Source organism: Echiichthys vipera, assembly GCF_963691815.1.
Source record: "Echiichthys vipera genome assembly, chromosome: 10".
NCBI classification, from domain to species: Eukaryota; Metazoa; Chordata; class Actinopteri; order Perciformes; family Trachinidae; genus Echiichthys; species Echiichthys vipera.
Genome location: NC_139835.1, coordinates 17,061,488 through 17,080,731, shown reverse-complemented (window position 1 = coordinate 17,080,731; position 19,244 = coordinate 17,061,488). Strand labels below are relative to the sequence as shown.

General features: G+C 39.6%; 2 protein-coding genes across 2 annotated transcripts in view; one reads left to right on the top strand and one right to left on the bottom strand.

Moving 5' to 3' along the window:
- Positions 1 to 558: 558 nt before the first annotated feature.
- Positions 559 to 19,244, bottom strand: part of LOC310952421 (uncharacterized protein) — a gene marked incomplete at its 5' end in the record, with an annotated part of 20,219 nt that continues 1,533 nt past the window's right edge. Inside the window, 5 exons of the mRNA XM_083921033.1 lie at positions 559 to 677; positions 1,614 to 1,711; positions 3,627 to 3,706; positions 4,049 to 4,169; positions 4,460 to 4,541. Of these exons, the coding sequence (XP_083777159.1) occupies positions 673 to 677; positions 1,614 to 1,711; positions 3,627 to 3,706; positions 4,049 to 4,169; positions 4,460 to 4,541 (386 nt within the window). The 3' untranslated portion in view covers positions 559 to 672. The remainder of the gene's footprint in view (positions 678 to 1,613; positions 1,712 to 3,626; positions 3,707 to 4,048; positions 4,170 to 4,459; positions 4,542 to 19,244) is intronic.
- Positions 8,693 to 19,244, top strand: part of LOC310952697 (activin receptor type-1-like) — a 26,478-nt gene continuing 15,926 nt past the window's right edge. Inside the window, exon 1 of the mRNA XM_083921374.1 lies at positions 8,693 to 8,967. The gene's annotated coding sequence lies outside the window, so the exon portion shown is untranslated. The remainder of the gene's footprint in view (positions 8,968 to 19,244) is intronic.

Genomic DNA, 19,244 nt, shown 5'->3' with positions numbered 1-19,244 from the left:
CCAACTCGCACACGTTTGGGCAATGCTATGTGATCATCTTTTAATAACTAATGTAATAACTATCGGTAATCTAATATTTTTTCACTTCCAATCATCTCAGAGTCTCCCCCGAGACCGTTTGGAAACATCTGAATTACATTAAATTAAAACATTATAACTTGGGCTTTGATAGCAATAGTACACTTTTGTGTCCCAGAAAATTGGGCAACATCATTAACATTCAAATTTCAACCTGTGGGAGCAAATACAATTTGGGTATATAGGCAAAAGCAATTTTCAGGATTCAAGAATGTGAAACATTTTGAATAACTTTTATTTTATTTGAACAATCAAACGTCTATTCCTTAAAGCTGCCTTTTACAGAGTTACAGACACAGCAAAAAAAAAAAAAACTTAACATAAGAGTTACTGGCTTTACTTAAGGAATGTAGTTAATGAGGCACCATTCACAGGCACAATAAATAAAAGGGCATAGCTTTAATTCAATGAAGCACTTTCATACTTGAGGAATACATCTGACTTGACAGAACAATTTTAACTACGTATAACATTTGATGTGGCTCAGTATGAAGGGCTAAAGAAATGAACAAGGAGAGGAGAGGATGGCAACTTTTCCCATTGGAAGCATTTAAGTTGTTGGCTACATCCTTTTCCCACGGCACTGGCAGTCTTCTAATCTGTTCACATAGAATTATATATGAGCACCTTCATATAATTCACTTATAGTATTGACATTATGCTGTCAAAATAAACTCTTAATGGCTAAAATATTAAAGTTTCACACCTTTGGCTTTATTTGACCCTCCTGTTACCCTCAAATTTTACAAACACTATTTATTCTTCGGGTCAATTTGACCTCAGCAATTTAAACATCCACAAAAAATGATCATAATCAAAGTTCTTACTCAAGTTTTACAGAGTTTACTCTACTGTATGTGTATTTGATGACTACCTAAATAGCATTTTAAATTAAACACAGCACCCCAGACATCTTCTTATACATCCAGAATATCTATAACGTGACTTAGGAAATATACAGAAAAAAATAAAATATCTTACCGATTCAGGGATATTTGTTTGTGTGTGTTAAAGTAAGTATATTATTTGTAAGTACTATTTTGTGTTATTTATAACATTTGGAATAAAAGTAAAAAGTAACTGTATCAAGGACAGTGGCATGTTTTATGTACAGGGTCAATTTGACCTCAGGAAAAACAAAGAATTTCAAATATTTCTAAATATTTTTATTGTAAAATAGTAACAATAATACTAATAATAATAATGATGATGATTAAATCATCCAAATTATTATATTGACCCAAAAGAACACTGACGTGACAAGTATGTATACAGGACAATGAAAAAGTATAATCATGCCAATTTTAGGTTCTCCCAGTTGTCCTCATTAAATTAGGCAAAATACATGATGTCAAGTGTTTATTTAGAGATTTTAAACATTGAATGGGGTCAAATTGACCCCAAAGATAACAGGAGGGTGAATTATATTAGGTCGAGGTGAGTTTTGTCAGTGTGATGAAAAAAACAAAAAATAAAGGATTAATGGTGACCTTGAAGACTGTAACTCAAACCATCAGAAAAGCTGCGCTACTTACTTGACAAGTCAGTGTGAGCTGCTGGTTTGTCGTCTTCTGCATAACCGAAGCTCAACAACTTAGACATGTCGACAGGGGCTGGATTCTTGTCAAATACTCTGAGAGAACAGCAAAGACATAAAGTTCAAATGTGAAATAAATGCAATTTTTGGAAAAGCCTTTTCATGGAAATTGAAACCAGATAGTGCTTTTGTTTTTACAAATACACTGTTATGAAGTGTTTTGTCATCCCTACAAAGTGCCTATTAAATTAAGATGAGGGACCGAAGCAGACAGTTTAAACATAAAATATGGACCCTACCCTTTAAACATTGTATACCGAGATAAACTCTGGCTACTCATTACAAAGGTACTCTCAAACAGAGTTAACAACTGTTTTTTTTTTGTTTGTTGTTCCCAGAGTCGAAACTAAACGTGGTGATGCTGCTTTTAGTTTCTATGATGCTCAAATGTGGATGACATTGCCTGTGACTTGAGACAATGCTGCCTATGTTCAAATCAAAGCTAAATATCTACCTATTTACCTTTGCTTTTAATATTTTTTCTTTTAAATCAAATGTATTTGTTATTTGTGTTTTTTGTTTGTTCTGTTGTTCTTCATGTTTTACAGTTACTGTAGTGTTTAATTGTTCATCATTTGTTTTTTTGTGATTTTACCTGTGTAATCTGTGAAGCACACTGGGAAGCCTTTGGGTAGAAAAGGTGCTATATACGTAAATGAATTGTCAGTTTTCTCATCATCTTATACCAAACCACCAACACTGCAAAATTATCCATCTAAACAAGTAGTTTAATCTCAGATTTAGCCTTCTTATGTTTCTCGAATTAAAGAAAAAGGATGTGGAAAAATTATTTTCACTCAGTCAGTCACTCTTGCTAGACTTTCTGTTCTTTGGACTCTTAAAGTCAATATTTTACCCCAAAACTGATCGCTGCACTGCAATGACGAAAACAACGGGCTACTTTTATATGATTGTAGGATTTGGTGAACTTTTTCTTGCAGTGAATCCTTTGTGGAATTGTTGACGTCTGCTATCAAAACCCTACATGCATGATGACAACAGTCTTTACTGTTTGGGGTTATTTTGGGGTTTTGACAAGAAACTGACTTTTCCCAACAGTAACAAAGAACACTGATCACTGACAAGCAATGACCCAAAGCAAACAGGTGAATGTCCTGATCTGTCTCAGATTTGTGTGCTGTTTCCTTTGACCTTTGTGTGCTCCCTACCCATGAGCATTTATGCTTAGTCATCACAACATGGAGGACATATCCTGTAGAATTTATTGACAATATCCTCTTAGATACGCAAAATTTAAAATCAGCCATACATTTTATGGGTTGTGATGCGAATAACTACGTAATTACATTGATTTAAAAGCCAAACAATTTGGCAAATACAACCTTTAAAGTTTTAAAATAGCTTGCAGCCATCCTTGTAAACAACACTTAAAGGACAGGTTCACAATTTTAAACAATAGTCACTATCCATATGTTCATTATGTTCATTGAATCCTTCCATGCAAAAATACATTCAGATGTTTGTCAAGTGCATATAATATCAGGCTTATTAGTACAAAACTCCCTCTTTGTGTTTACCTGCAAGTGTTTCCCTGTTAAGCTGGTGGGGAAGGATAGTCACAAAAAGAAGTACTTTTGTACTATTAAGGCTGTAACTTTGGAGAATGTCAACTTGATTGTCTTAATTGGCTTAAGTCGCATGCAAAAGTTTGAATACATTCATGCACAAACCTGATTTTGCCCCCCTACATTTAAAGCAAAGGGAGTTCTTAATGGCCAATGTGAACAGGAGGAACTATTACAGCAAGTAAAAAAAGGTAGTCCTTTAAGAGTTGTTAGCTATTATTTCCACAGATATGGTCTGACATAATTAGATCACTGGCATATAATGAATCTATTTTATTTTGTGAAGTTCTCTGAGACACCAGCCACTTGTACTGAATATAATACAGAACAACAGCGCCATCTTGTGACCACATGTGACCACTTACATTCTCTTGAATTTGCTGGCCTCATGATATTGATTGAATGACTGTAATTTCTCCATCGGGCTGTAATGAACATTGTTATTCTGCAGAAAACAAAGCAAAGTCACAGTGCATTGTGGTTATTTTGTGAACGTAAATTTGGCTAAGACATTTAGCCCCCCATTGCTCCCTTCAGTTTGGCAGTAATGCATCATTTTGACTATAAACCATTGAGGAACAATTACCTGATCCACAAAGTAGGTCCGCCTGATCGCATAACTACTAAACAAAGTGTGTAACACTACAGCATCACTAACAATTTTCAGCTTTCTCATAAAATTGGATCATAACAGAATAAAATAACACAATAGATAGAATACATTGTTATTGTGGTGGCTCCTGTGGCTAAATTACTTTCTAAATCACTTTGACATTTCTTTGTTTACCTTCTCTTTACCATTGCTTCTTCTATCATCCCTCTCCCAGGCTGACATATTGTCAGTCCCAAAGGGGGGCTCTCTCGGTTGAAAAGCTCCAGGGTTTTTCTTCTCTTCACTGTAAATTAGACTGTTGGATAAAAAGACAATTAGGGGTATGAAATGCATCCTTCACTTGATGACAGCTGGAATTTATAAAGAAAAATAACAGACGAAATCAGCCATTATCATAACTGATTCTAACTGTTTATATTTTTCATTCTATTTTAAAGTAGTATATCTGTACTGTAGCAGTACTGGCAGTGGTAGTATAGTATGAGAAGCAAGTAGTTGTGTTAGCAATGGAGGTGGGAGTATTTCTAATATAAATTGACTGAAAGCCACATTGCATGATGGTAGTAAGACCAATGGAACATGTACCTTGGTTTGCCGTCGCCTTCTGACTCTGGAGGTTTATATGCATCAGGTTGAGAAGTAATTGGTTCCTCATGCCACAAAAGTCCTGTTGAAAAAAAAGGGTAAAAAATAAATGTAGGCAAAATGCATTAACCAACCATAGGGTTAATGCATTTGTACAAAAATAAATATAAGACAACAGGATGGCTCTACCCTTATGCCCTCCTTGTTTTGCAAGCTTGACATAGTCAGAATCACTCTCTAGGACTGCGGCCCGCCGCCCTCGGGCCCTCTCATCAGGAAGAGTTCTGACAGTTGGGGACAGACCTGGGATTTGGGAAATCTGGCCATCTATTCCTTGGAACACTGGTTTCACACACACACACACACACACACACACACACACACACACACACACACACACACACACACACACACACACACACACACACACACACACACACACACACACACACACACACACACACACACACACACACACACACACACACACACACACACACACACACACACACACAATGAAGTGATGAGAAAGGAATAGAAATGATTTATATTCATTGCTGCATGAACTCCACTATGAAATACACTATCCTCTGCACCAGGCAGTGTCAGCAGAAAAGGGCCCTGCTGACGATAGCTGAAGCTAAATCAGGGGTCTTCAAAGTTTTTTAGGCCAAGACCCATTAGCTGACAGAGAGACGAAGCGGGGACCCTCTACAAACACTGTATTAAATTGTGTTGCGTATTAAATTAGACGGCCTAAAGCCTATACACACAGCTTTTCATGGTGCATATAATACTAAGACATTGATCATTATTAAATATTTATGTATACATCACATGTTCATGTTAAACATACATTTGGAAGGCACATTGGGTCCTTTAGCTCAATGGTATCTGTGCATGGCTACCTTTCACAAATTTATCTTTGCTAATAATAGGCTGTATTCATGTTTATGTATATTTTAAGACATGTTTTTGAAGAAAAGATGGAGATATTATCAAACAATTTGGCGGAACCATGCAGAAACTCTGAGGACCCCCTGTTGAAGATATCTCCTTTAAAGACTGTTGAAGATCTCTGACGATAAATTACAGTACAACATGAGGTCACGAAACTAAGTTAAGTCAGTATACAGTTGTACTTGCCAGCTTTTGTTGATGGAAGCTCGTTACTCATGAGAACTGAGAGAGTTCTAGTAGAAATGGAGACAAAAAACCGGCACACTGTTAACCTCTTCGACGATGGTACGAGCGAACGTGAACGTAACAAACTAACGTTAGCTACTTTAACGTTAGTGCTAGCCAGCTAATGCTAATAGACGGTAGTTCATTTTTCACGTTGTAAGTGATGGCACTTACTAATTAGCTAGTCTATAGGATAAAAAAAAAGTTTAAAACACACAACAGTTACAGTTCTGATATAAATACAGTTTTCTTTTACTTACTCTGAATACATTTTTGAAGTAAATGTTAGAGAAAAAAAACTGCGGTGTAGACTACGGAGCACTGACTGTTGTTTGGAACTTGTGACCGCGTTGCCACGGAGACGGTTTTTAAGGTACAGCCTGGAGTACAGCTGCTGCTCAGTGTGTGTTTGTGTGTGTGTGTGTGTGTGTGTGTGTGTGTGTGTGTGTGTGTGTGTGTGTGTGTGTGTGTGTGTGTGTGTGTGCAGTATAGAACAAATAATTTGTACAGTTTCTTTCTTTACTCGACGTCCCTGTGAGTTAGTTAGTTTTAAAATATTTTAAAATATTTATATTTATATATAATATTTATTTATTTAAAATTTCTTGGCTGCTTTTTGTTTTTGTTTAACATAACTGTTCAACTGAGTATATTATTTCAACCTGAGATTTTTATGAGCAATAAAGTCAGATAAAGTTTGTAAAACAGATATCTTCAATAGGGGTCCTCAGAGTTTCTGCAGGGGGTCCACCAAAATGTTTGATAATCTTTCCAACGTTTTTGTTTCCGAAATGAATGTATGCAGTGTATTATTAACAAAGACAAATAAATACATACATGTAAACAACCTTGATAATAGGCTTTCTGGCTCATAGGCAAGGTAGCAGTGCACAGATCCAATCGAGCGGAAGGATTCAACGTGTCTTCCAAATGTATGTTTAACATATAATGTATACAGATATGGAAATGTTAATAATGATCATTGTGATATCTTAGTATTGTATGCACCATAGAAAGTTGTGTGTATAGACTTACGGACACACTAGCTGTTAGGCCCAGTTTAATATGCAACTCAATTTGATGCAGTATTTGTAGGAGTGTCTGTCTCTCCTTTAGCTAAGGGTCCTTGGCCTAAACGTTGAAGACCCCTGCTGTAAAGGAAAGAAAATTAAAAAAGAAACTCTTTATACAAGTATTTTACAAATACATGATAGGCTCTATCTTAGTAAACACATTCTGAAGTGTATTCGTACATGCTTTTTTCTTACCGGCCATGTTTTGTTTGTTTTTTTAAATCCATAATGATATTTGTTATTGCCTGAAAGGATGTGCCCAAAAGTTCTAACCCCTCACTCCCTGAATGCTGAGTCGGGAACATGCGCAGAGCAAACTAAATAGCCACTGACCGCGCACGTCAAGCTAGCCAGAGAGAGTCTGTAACAGGAAATGTACATTTTTGCTTCAGCGTAAAAGCACAGTGTATACCTGGAGAAAGGTGGTTAATCAGAACATGAATAACACGACAACTCTAGCGTTTTGAATATTTCATTGGAGGTTTACTATAGTTTAATCTACACTATACAAACACGATGCCCGCTGATAAACCTACAGTTGATCCAATATGACATAGTGAAATAAGCCTATCTTTAGGTACAACATTGAGCTGCCTTTACTCAAACTCTGTTACTTGGTTTACCCTGATTCAGTTGAAATTTAGTTTTAAATATTCACTACTAAAGCATAATATCAGCTGTCATTATAAGGGTAATCATAGGTGATCCTGCTTTAGGCCTATACTACCTCGCCTAAAACTGAAGGTCCTGGTGTTCAAATCTAATTCCAACACCTTTGCTATTTTGTTCTAACATGTTGCCCACCAGCTCATTTTTGCCCAGGGACCCCTCTCCTAATAGTTTATAAAATAGTTAAAAGTATAGCTCCACCTCCACCAACTAAAACATTAAAATAAAGCTTACAAATTAAGGAATTAGTGCTGCTAAAATAATATTATAATATATGCAAATTGTGCAAGTGTCCAAGTGTCCATTAAACATAGGAGGTACACTTTATAATAAAAACAAACGCTCTATTTAATGTAAAAGTCCTGCTTTGAAAATGTTAATTATAAGCCAAATGTAGGCTACATAAAGTATTGAAATTAATAGAGGTCAAAGCAGAAAAGCTGCCCCAGTGAATGTTATTTTTATGAGGTCATATTTCTTTCTCTCTCTCTTTATATATATATATATATATATATATATATATATATATATATATATATATATATATATATATATATATATTCAACTAACTAGTAACTACATATTTCAGATACATGCAGCAGAGTACAGAATACAATATTTATGTGTGGAAAATTGATTGGAAGTATTATAGAAAATGGAAATAGCGTTACTCAAGTTAGGTACAAATGCGGTCATAAACCAGCCTGCTTTGCTTTGATAAGGGACCGGAGGACCACTGGGACACTGCCAGCATGTCTCTGGCTGGATTAATTTACTGTATGTTTTGCTTTTTTAAAATATTGACCTGCTTTGTATGGCGTGTATGGGTGTGGACCTTGCACCCCCTTCTCCTTGTATGGTATTACATATTATCGTATTATGCACTGCTGTTTATTTTTGTTTATTATTATTGCATGTGAGTGGTTTGGGTGTGAGCTGATTGTCTGCTATCTACTATGTTGAAAAATGGAAAATAAAACTCGACTACAAATACAGTGTCATAGTAAATGCAGGGCTACTTACACTTCTGTTTTTTTTTCTTGAAACTTAAAACCAGACCTTTTACTTGAGTATCTTCTACAAATACGTTTTTCTACTTTTACTATGAATTATTATATGGAAATGATAGGAACTCTCCGTCGACCCCGGGGAATAACGTAACAGGAAGACGAAGGGCTCCTTTGTTTTATTTTGAAACCTTGGCCGGAAGTGCCCGTATTTATCATCTGGTTTAACGCTGGTTAATTACAGTGAGTTGTTGCAAGGTAACTTCCTCCTCCAATACTGTTTTTCTGCCTCCGTGGATTGGACCCTGTAGACAGTGCTCTTGTTTGAAGGGGGCAACGTTTACAACATGTATTCTTCTCTATCTCTCTCCTGAATATCGCAGTCATTTGTCACTTTTTTCCTCCCCACCGAGCGCGCGATGGACGATACCGTTGGCGTCATGTAGGCTCTGCTTTTTCAGACTTTGGAAAACAAACCGGGTATTGTCGGTGAATTCTCGGGAGATGGCAGACTAGTTCGACCTACGCCAGTCACCGAGCCTTCATAGAGCACTTTGGAAAAATAACCCGCAAGGTAAGTTTAATCATGATGACGCACCTCAAATGTAATTGTAACATTACAGTGTGTACTGTAATACGGCTAGACGTGGAGAAGTTTGCTGATTTTGCAGTAAAGGGTTTTGTGTCGTGCTCTCCTTCTCTCAAGAAATCTCTGTTCTTTTCTGGGTAAAATCTTGGCCTGTCTTGTTATTGCGACCACACATGTTTCATTTACCCCTTTTCATCAGGAAGCGTGGGAAATAACAGTAGGCTACCTGCATTTAATATAAATATGATTCAGCCTTTACGCAGCACAATCTACCGCGCCAGAGAGATGTTTTTTGGGTTATTTGTTGATTAATAGTGATGATCCTCGGGCCAAAAGACGAACAAGATAAACGTCTCGTTGTCTACTCATTGCGACTTGTAATTTCAATGGCATTATCAAATCAAGTTGGCAACTACTTGTGACTTTGTTAAGAGTTTTTGTCATGCAATCACTCTTTGGGAGGGTCGTTCCTGCTTGATCGTGTGTCTCATCATCCCATGCTGAGCACTTTAACATCACAATCGCAGTCCTGGAGAGGGGGGAGAAGAGCCCAAAACACTGGAGGACACACTGTATGGCTCTCCAATGCAATGAAGAAACCTCTAAAATATCTACCAGAAAGTTCTTCTAAAAGTATTTGTTGTCATGTAATTCCCTTCTAATAAACGATCAGACCAAACAGGAGATGCCGAGTGATAAGATTTCAGGGCAATTAAATGTAACGCCAGTAGACCTGCTGATGAGGAGGGTGCAAACTTCATTACAAAGGTGTTAATGCTGGCTGTAAAACACTGAGAGATAATTGTGCAGATTAAAAGATGTGTGAATGGGAATGTCTCACACTGAAGTGTTCTTCCTCAGAATCCACTCATTGTGTTAGATCCTCACGAAATGACATTCCCACATACCAATCGGGTCTTTCTTCACTCGTTGCCCAAGTGTCTGGGGAGCACTTGATTGTGCATTTTCTCTGTAGCCTGTGAGACTGAACGTGTCCTGGCCAAGCTCCATAAATTGCCAAATGCATTTAAGGTGACATGCCTAAACCATTTAGTTGACCACACATCCATTTGTATGCATGATACTCTGACAGCCCAACATATGCAGTGATAGTGTCTGGCATGGTAGATAGGAGGATATGGTTATTTGCTACTCAAAAATGAAGTTGAATGCTTATGACCCCAACCAGAAGTTGTAATACAGTAATTGTTGTTGGTGAATTTTCCCTCAGACTTGGATAGAGGAGTCCCAGTTGAGGTTATTTGTTGTGCTGAGTGGCTGTGTGTTTGTGTGGTTGGCTGACGATCTGGAGAATGTAACCCCATAGATGACCAGTCACTGACGACAGGCCTCCTTGTGGGTGCCTGCTGTTCTCAGTGGCTTGCGTCGTGGAGTCTGGCTGATAGTGGTCTGATAAAAGACGGCATGCAGTCTGAGGCTGAGATATGATTCAACTCCAAGGGGTCTGAGGGATCCTGTTCTGTTCAGCTGAGGTAACAGGCACCAGCCTGATTGTGGTCGCTCACCCTGCCATTGTGATTAATCCTGTGCTCCTTCTGTCTCTTGGTCTTCAACAATGTTATTGTTTGGCCTTAGGCCAATGCCATTGTTTCAAACTGTCTATCTGTGGTAACTTATTCCTCAACCAGTTGGAGTTTATCTGTCTCTCAGGGACTAACAATGCATCCCCCACAATAGGACTGGTTTGGGGTGTCTTGGAAATTTGAATGATTTTTACCCCAGCCAAGGAGGTCACGGTTGTTTGTTGGTTTGTTTGTCAGCCAGCAGGATTGCAGGAAAGCCTATGAGCCTGAATTGAAAATTGAAACTTTGTGAGAGAAGATTTTGGAGCGTCACAATTGCGAGATAGTTTGATTTGTGCTGCATTCATGTAGTGGCAAAAAAATGACTTTCTTATCATATTTCATTACTCACATGAGCCGTTTCCTTTGCTCTACGTTATCACCCAAATACTGTCAACAGCTTTAAGTGTGTCGTTTAAAACGCTCCTAGGAATAAAATACCAAGTATGTTCATCTGCGGGTGCATAGTTCTACAGGTCACCCCTTCTTCATGACATGCCCTCAAAACGGCCACAGCTTGGTTCGGTTTAGGTTTAGAAAAACATCATGCTTTGGGTTCAAATAAGAACCTTTATCCAGGGGACGTGTTGTGTAGTGAAGTGGGCGTGCCATGTAGCCTGCAAGACTCCTCTCTTAAATACGCCGCATTTTCTTTGTAGCATCCATGTTGTTTCCACACTATGACCTCATACACACACCGAAGTCAGAAGAAAGACTTTCCTACTCTGGAAATGGGACCATCCAAGGAGCATGTGAATGCACTATTAGCCTCGCCTGTGCTCTCGGAATGCTATTCTAGTTTTACTTGTATTTGTTTCAGAGGCCTTTGTGCTGAAATGTAAGGACTAAATGTCTACATTTTCCCAACCATAATTTCCCAGAGCCCAAGGTGATGTCTTCGACTTGTTGTGTCTAATGGTCCAACACCCAAAGATATTCAGATTACTGTAACATAACACAAAGAAAAGAGGCAAATATTCACAACTGAACATGTCTTTTAAAATGGATTTCATTAGTTGTCAGAATAGTTACTGAGAATTGTTCTGTCGATTGAGCACTCGTAAGTAATTCATCAAGAAAATGTAAAACATGTTGAAAATAAATCCCTATTGGAGAAGTACTTGGGGCGGGGATGAATGATGTTTTTTTTCACAGCAACTCTGCACTCTGTAATCTCATCGGCAAGCTCTTGCAGCAGGGTAGAGGTGTGCCGAACACAGTGTTTGGTCTTAAAGGTCCATTAGGCTTATGATAGCAATATTCATCTTTTGCCTATTCTACACAGGCCTCATCCAAGTTATTATTTCCACACTTTGACTTCTGAATTCTTTGGCTGCATATATCTTGGCCTCTACGTCAATGCAGTGCTGTGGTGGTTCTTTCTGATGGACATAAAGTGTATCATTTGCCCACAGATGTCTGAGCATTTTAGAAAGCATAGACGAGTATGGGTGGGGGGTTGTTGGGGTAGGGGGGATAGGCCTCTGATAGCAATCATTTCCCTGTGCACAGTAATTTGGCTGTCAGAAGCAGCTGGCTCTTTGGCTTGGAACAATATGCATGTGGAGGGAAAGGGAAGCGCTAGCTCCCAAAAAACGCTGAGAGTGTCGGGGGGGGTTAATGTGTGTGTCTGTGTCTGTGTGTGTGGAATCAGGTTACACAGTCTGTCATTAACAAGAGAACTGCAGTTATGAGACCAAGATAGACTGCTTCAAGTCTGAGCAAGAGTCTGAGGCTCTTCTTTGTAGGTGGTTAGGGGAGAGCGGGAGAGAGGAGATGGGAGGGGATACTGTATGTGTGTGTGTGTGTGTGTGTGTGTGTGTGTGTGTGTGTGTGTGACCGAGAGAGAGATGGTGTATGAAAGTGTGTGTGTGAATGCGGGTGGAAGGCGGTGGCAAAAGTATAGAAAGGGGGCAGGTTTTGAATTTAACTTTGACTATCTTTATCTTTCTTCAGCTTTGGCCGTGTGTTTGTGTATGGGTGTGTGTGTGTGTGTGTATGCTGACTTAATAGAAAGTTTGACTAGCAACAAACCTGGCATCAGATGAGGCGGCAGGCTGCAGAGGAGCACAGCATGTGGGTTGAATTTGCCTTTTGCTCTATGCTCGTGTCCAGCTTTTTTAGAAAGGGGACATCTGTCTGCAGTGTTATTTTTAGTATAAAAAAAATCTTGAGCCCTTTAATAATCATCAGCCTTGTGTAGCCCAAACATATCAAGATGAGAAGAGCTGTCTGGGTCTTGCAGGCACTGCAGTCTCAGCATGACACAGGAAGTTAGAGGGGAAAAGAAAAAAGACTGCCTGCGTATGTGCCAGATTTTAGTCTTGTTCCTGTTTGCTGTTGAGGACCCTGCTCTCCTCTTCACTGCACGGATTTATTGATTTCCCTTATTCCATGTTCAAACGTGGATGAGGAGTAGACCAGTGGAGACAGAGAACGGAGACAAGACACTACTGTCTGCACAGATGCGCGCACAACACACACACACACACACATAGATCTGCAGTGTTTGTGGCCCTCTCCTCTCTCCACACTAACCCCAGACTGCACTGGAGACGGTCTGCAATACACATTTTATGAGCCCCTCACTTGCTTCAGTGCTCTTGTCTTATCGCTCAGCTGTTAGTTGGGAAAGTTATGGCTTTGTTTCAGTTGCTGCCTCTATCGCTGATCTCATTCTCTCCAGTCACAGACATGGGCTCTTATTTCGTGTGGGCACTTTGTCTACAATTTGAGGATAATCTGTGTTTCATCTCTTAGGTCATGGGGTCATAAACTGAAGTAGTTCTGTCATGATGGCAGTGCTTCAGCCGTCATTGATGGGGTTTGCTTGAATAAATCCTGTCCATTCCCCGTGCTTGAGCCGAAGGGACATTTGTCTTGTTTCAGTCATTCATTGGTTTTGCCCATAAATTGTATAGATGGACAACACATCCCACTTCCGCCCACTATAAATCATGATATTTCACCCCACTTTTATAGCATCTTAACTAATTAAAATCAAACACATCAGCGCAATCATCACTAGCTAAACTGACAGAAACCAACTTTGGGGGGGTGGTTGAGATGCTTTGGCTTAACTTTCTGCAGAGCTGTCACACGGTCCATCTTTATATACAGTCTGTGGTTTTGACAAGCAAGAAGGGCTGGACAGTATGGCTGAAATCAATAGCACAATATGATGGTGCTATTTTGACATAACGATTATAAAATTTCTGTGAGTGATTTGATCAACAAATCGGTTCGCTCTAACGAAATCACTTGAAAATAGAGCTGCAATATATCGATATTACATCGATATGATATGAGACTAGATATCGTCTTAGATTTTGGATAGTGTAAGATGACAAAAGTGTTCACCACTATTACCAATAGTCCATCCTACAATATCGTGTATTGAGGTCGTCAAAAATATTGTGATATTTGACCCTGTCGGACCACATTAGACAAATGTCATGTTGTTCAGAATTAGCTTATTAAAGCCATATTATCATAACATTACGATTCAGTTCCACTGAAAATTTATAAACGTTCATATTGCCTCATCACCCAGCACTACATGCAAAAACACAACTTTATCTCCCATTTCCGACTTTATCATTAAAGCTCAGAAACACTTTACAACTGGTCTTTTTCTTTAGAAGTCTTTTCTCTCCGGAAGGCCAGGAAACTCCCGGCCATATAGCCGCCATCGGCAGCAGGATGTAATGGCTACGGAGCATCGTGCTGTATGCACATTCATTGTTTTGTCGCAAGCTGTTTGCTGAGTGATTATCATCAGGGTGGTGAATGGCTTGGTTGATGTTAGTGGGTCACACAGCGAGGGTATCATGTTAGCTCTCTGACTCCCGGAGCTAAGTCACTGCCAGGCAGGGCGCAGAATCAATCAAGACTAAATATTCCCTGAGCTTTGACTGGCTGTACACACAGCTCTTTGGTCAGTGTGCCTGATTTATTTGTTTCACAAGAAGTAACATGTGGTTAAAGGGTGCACCGAGATACAAATCAAGGTATCCTTTTAGAGTAGTATTGCCCCAGGGCAGTGAACTTTGTTAGATGGTCGTTTGGAAGGGAGAGTGTTTGTGCATTCCTCTGTTGGCAAACATAGCTGAGGGCTGTAAAGATGGTATTTGAATTGGCTCTTTCAGATGTTTTGATGACTGTGTGAAAATGAATGCCTAATTGCTATGGTGACCATTGCGTAGAAGACTTGTTAACAGTGTCTTCACAATGCTGTGAAATCTTCCAAGTTGTGTCTCACAAGACGTCTCGCAACACAAAGCCATAATAAAACCTGGTGGAACCCAAAAACCGACAATTACTGTGTAGACATTTGATGTTCTGTCTGCAGAACTTGAATAACTGTTGTCTGCATGGTAGACTCTCCCAGAATATTAGGTCTTTGTATCTGTCATCAGTTGTCCTTTGTCTCTCCCGCAACTATTGCCCTGGGGTTCTATGTCTTATCAAATTAAGCTTTAGTTTGTCATGAACTGACAACAGAAGTGTAAAAATGCGTGTCTGTTTTGTGATGGGGGCTGTCAGAGCGAGTGCAGAGGTAGAAGGTAGGGTTAGCCCACAGCAGGAAGAAGTCAACTATTGTCTCTGATTACATATGATCTAAGCTGAATATACTGTGTGTGTGTATATGTGTGACACACCCTCGGTTACACTGTATCTAAGGAGCAAAAACCTGCTATGCGGTTGCCCACTACAATGAATCTACTGAGAACTGAAAATACGCAGGGGGGCATTTGCATTTGATTACATTCTTCCCACTGTGAAATGAGGCAGCTGCTGAGATACTGTAGGGCCCTGGAGCCTGGCTCAACCTGATGGGCCACAATAGATTGCAAAAGCTCTTCCAGTGCACAGAAGTCCCTCCTCCTTCCCCCGCATTTGATCAGCCCCTTGCCTGGCGAGGTGTGCTTCCAAAGGTTTGCTTTGTATTCGGCAGAACCATACGGCTTTCTCAAACAGCCTCACTGGATGACACAGGATATCAAGAAGGGGTCTGACTGTGTTTCACAGTCACACCAGACAAGGTCAAAGCACTGCATTGAGCTCAATTTCAATACTGCTGCCAGTATAAAACTGCGGTTAACGTCACGGTTTTTAAATTGTTTCAAGGTTTTAAGATGAATTATTTGTAACCTCTTTGTGTATTTGCAGATAAACAAGCAACATGCTGTTTTTTATTCTAAAGATAGAATATAAAATAGAATTAAAAATATTTGGTTGTGTCACATACATATACTTGTCACGGTTTCATGACCGTAAGAATTGCAGAACCCACGATAACTATGATTCCTGCGTTGTTGCCCTCTGAAAATTAATCTCACAAGTCACATAAGAAGAGTGTGCGCGCCGATTTGCATTTTCAATATCTACAAAATGACCATGGAGTTGTTTTAGAAGATGGATATCCAATTTGCATGGTTTGCAATAATAGTTGTATCAAAATCTCATATTGAGACATCCCTGTGCTCTACTAGCAGGCAGATTAAAGCCCTGCTGAACCAGAAGAATGCTGTAATGAATTAACATGTAAGCAGTGATCTCATGGCTAGATTCTAGATTGTTGATTCATCCTTTCAATTCGCTGCTCACATGTTATTTTGTCAGAGAATATTTCACATTATCAAGCAACATATTTGCTGTTCATGCAATCAATAGTTTCCGGAAACTGCCATCTTGTTGTCTATCCGTTCTTTAAGTTTGACTTTTGACACACTTAAAATACTATTTTCTGAGCAATACTCAGCAATCTGCCATGGCATAGTCTCGTCCCTTAGCATCACTAAAGTATATGCATCATTTGCTAACAGCTAGCTATTTGGGAACAGTGGTTACTCTGAAAGTAACTTCACAGTCTGTCTGTTTTCATCTGTTCTTGAATGTACTGTAGCGAGTGACAGAGAGAAAGTAAGGGCAGGTCTTGTTTGTTGTTTTGCTGCTTTTTCAAAGCTCAAGAGCAGTGCATGCAAATGATTTGACTTGAAATAGAAAGAAAGATGAAATGTCTTTGTTTCCTTTTTTTCTATAGCCCTACATTTCTTTAGGCATTCACCACATACTCAAATTTGATATTGTACAGCCTGACACAAATTTATATGACCAAGATCTTATTAGACTTATCTTGCACAGTGTGACATGCATGAACCTAGGAAATCGCTGTAATGACACCGTTTGCAGGAGCCTAAAGCCAACTACACTCCACCCTTACACAAGATGACAAGCCCCATCAAATCTGTCCTAAAGTGGTTCACCATTACCAATGTGCTTAATACGTGCTTGATAAGTCATGGCACATTGTGAGGCGGGCCATGACTTTAGGAATGCAGTTTTGGTTGGATGGTCACCTTGATACTTTTTGTCTCTTTTAAATCACCAAAGTCATTAGTCTGCATTCATTTAAATATTATTTTCTAATTCTATACATAAGGACAGCTGTATCCAGTGTGAGTGTATACCCTCATAGCCTACTTAAAAGTTAAGGTTGCGTATTCTTTTAACTTTTAATCATCCCAAGTGCTGTATCTGACCGTAGGCAGAAAATGTTTTTAGACTGAGGTGAATGTGTGGATTTGCCGAGCTGTAGTGTGAATATGAATGTGGGCTGCTGCAAAGAGGACGGCTTGCGCCCTCAGGTCTGTGTTACACCCACATCCACCTAGGAATGAACCATCTGTGTGTCCCTGAAGGCATGCTGGCACTTTGGCTGTCTGGGTCTGAGTTGGGGACGGGGATAGGGACACGAAACAGCAGGCGCCGCATTGCCCTAGTCTTTGCCTGTTTCTTCCCTCACCGCCCCGCAGTTTGCTGCAGTTTTCTCAGTGCCTGGGCTATTTGTGCCATGGTAACTGTGCCAGCCTGCCAGCTCAGACACAGATTCCACCTCTTGTCTCCCTCTTTGCCAGCATGATGACTCAGCAGCTCCTGCAGGGCTTCTAGCCTCCTCCCTCCTCAACCTCAGTGATACACCATGCTCATCAGACAAAGTAGTGTTTTGTCAATCTCTCTTTCGTCTTGACCCGTATACCAAACAGAAACAGAAACAGACCAAAATAAGAAGAACCAATTAGAGTAATATTTTTTTGTTTAAATCTATTACAACGATCACCCAGAAACTATAAATGGTAATAAAATATTAGGTTTAAAATGACACTTGAAGATGTAATCTCGTAAGTGGTAATGTGATCCAACTCCTCAAATGTATTTAGATCATCACAACTGCCAATGTGCTTCTCTTTTTGGGTTGAGTTTTACAAATCACAGCATCTAAATGGCATGTTTAATAATCTCCATCTAATCACTTCAAGCTCCGCTCAACATTTTAAAGAAGTACTTCTACTACTACTTAAGATAGCCCTCTTGGAAAGAGTCTTGGAAGGAAATGTGGCGGCATAAAACGGGAGGCCTTGATATGTAGTATCATTTTCAAGTCCCTCCAGCAGCACTCCGCGGGAGTCAACCATGACATACTTTTCACTGGGCTAAGTCTATTTAAACTATTTATCTCCAGTTTGTACACACTTTGGCTACCTTGTGTTGCGCTCAATGTGGTTGGTGTATTTCCATGTCAAAGGTCAGTGCTTACGGATCTCGGAGGCGTTAATATCATTCGAAAAAACTGGTGAGAAAAGCATTTCGACAATTTACTTAAGGTTTAAATCCTCGCATCTAGACCTTCAATCTGCCTACTACAGCAAGTTGACGGATTCATCTGCCGTTGTGACATGAAACGGTGCTTTCTCCATTGAAAAAGTAATCAATCCAATCAGTGTCAGGGGCGGGGCTTACGCCAGTGTCGAACCGTGTTTACATGAATGGCGTGTCTTCTCAATATCCCCCTTTATTGCACTTAGTTCTTACTCTGCCCCGCTCCACTAAAGGGAAACTTTGCTGATCCCCAACCAGCTCTGTCATAACAACATGGGCGGTCCATGCAGATGGAAAAAGTCAAGCCTATGGTGAGCTCCTGGTGTGTTGGCAACATGGAGGGACACACTGTTTATCTGGAGAGATTGCCCACACTGCAATGACACAATGCTGGTTGAAAATCTGCAACGTTTCCCTTTTAAAACAATGAAACAGTCTTTTGGCATGACTACCAGTATCCACTTAAAATTACGTTGGATTCAGGCAGATAAGTTGATCTCCAGTGATTGGTTAGCGAATCCTCCTCCCCCAGGGAAATCTGTGGGAGTGGATTTTCATCTCCAGTCTGACATTGGCTGGATTGATTTCATTGCAACGATACTGCAGAATGAACTAGCTGCTATTCACAGCCTACGCAAGTCGTACCGATGTAATTCCAGTGATCCACTTGACTACATTGTTAAGTTGAACAAATAGTGATTTATTGCCAAACATGTTCAAAACTTACATGCACTGTCATGGTGAAAAATGGGATAGTGCAAATGTACAAGAACCAAACAAAATGCAAAGATATTTGGAAGGGAGATTTGCACAGGGGCCCTGAAGGGATGTTGCTTAAAATGTTTTTCACTTGATTCCGACACTGTACGAAAACCATGTGACTCCCCAGCTAGCTCTAGGATTATCACTCTCTGTTTTTATAGTACTATGGACAGAAAAGCAAGGAGCGCCCTCTACTGAACATACTATACATTTATCAAACATGATAAACCAATCTGTTCTAGGCACAACAATGCA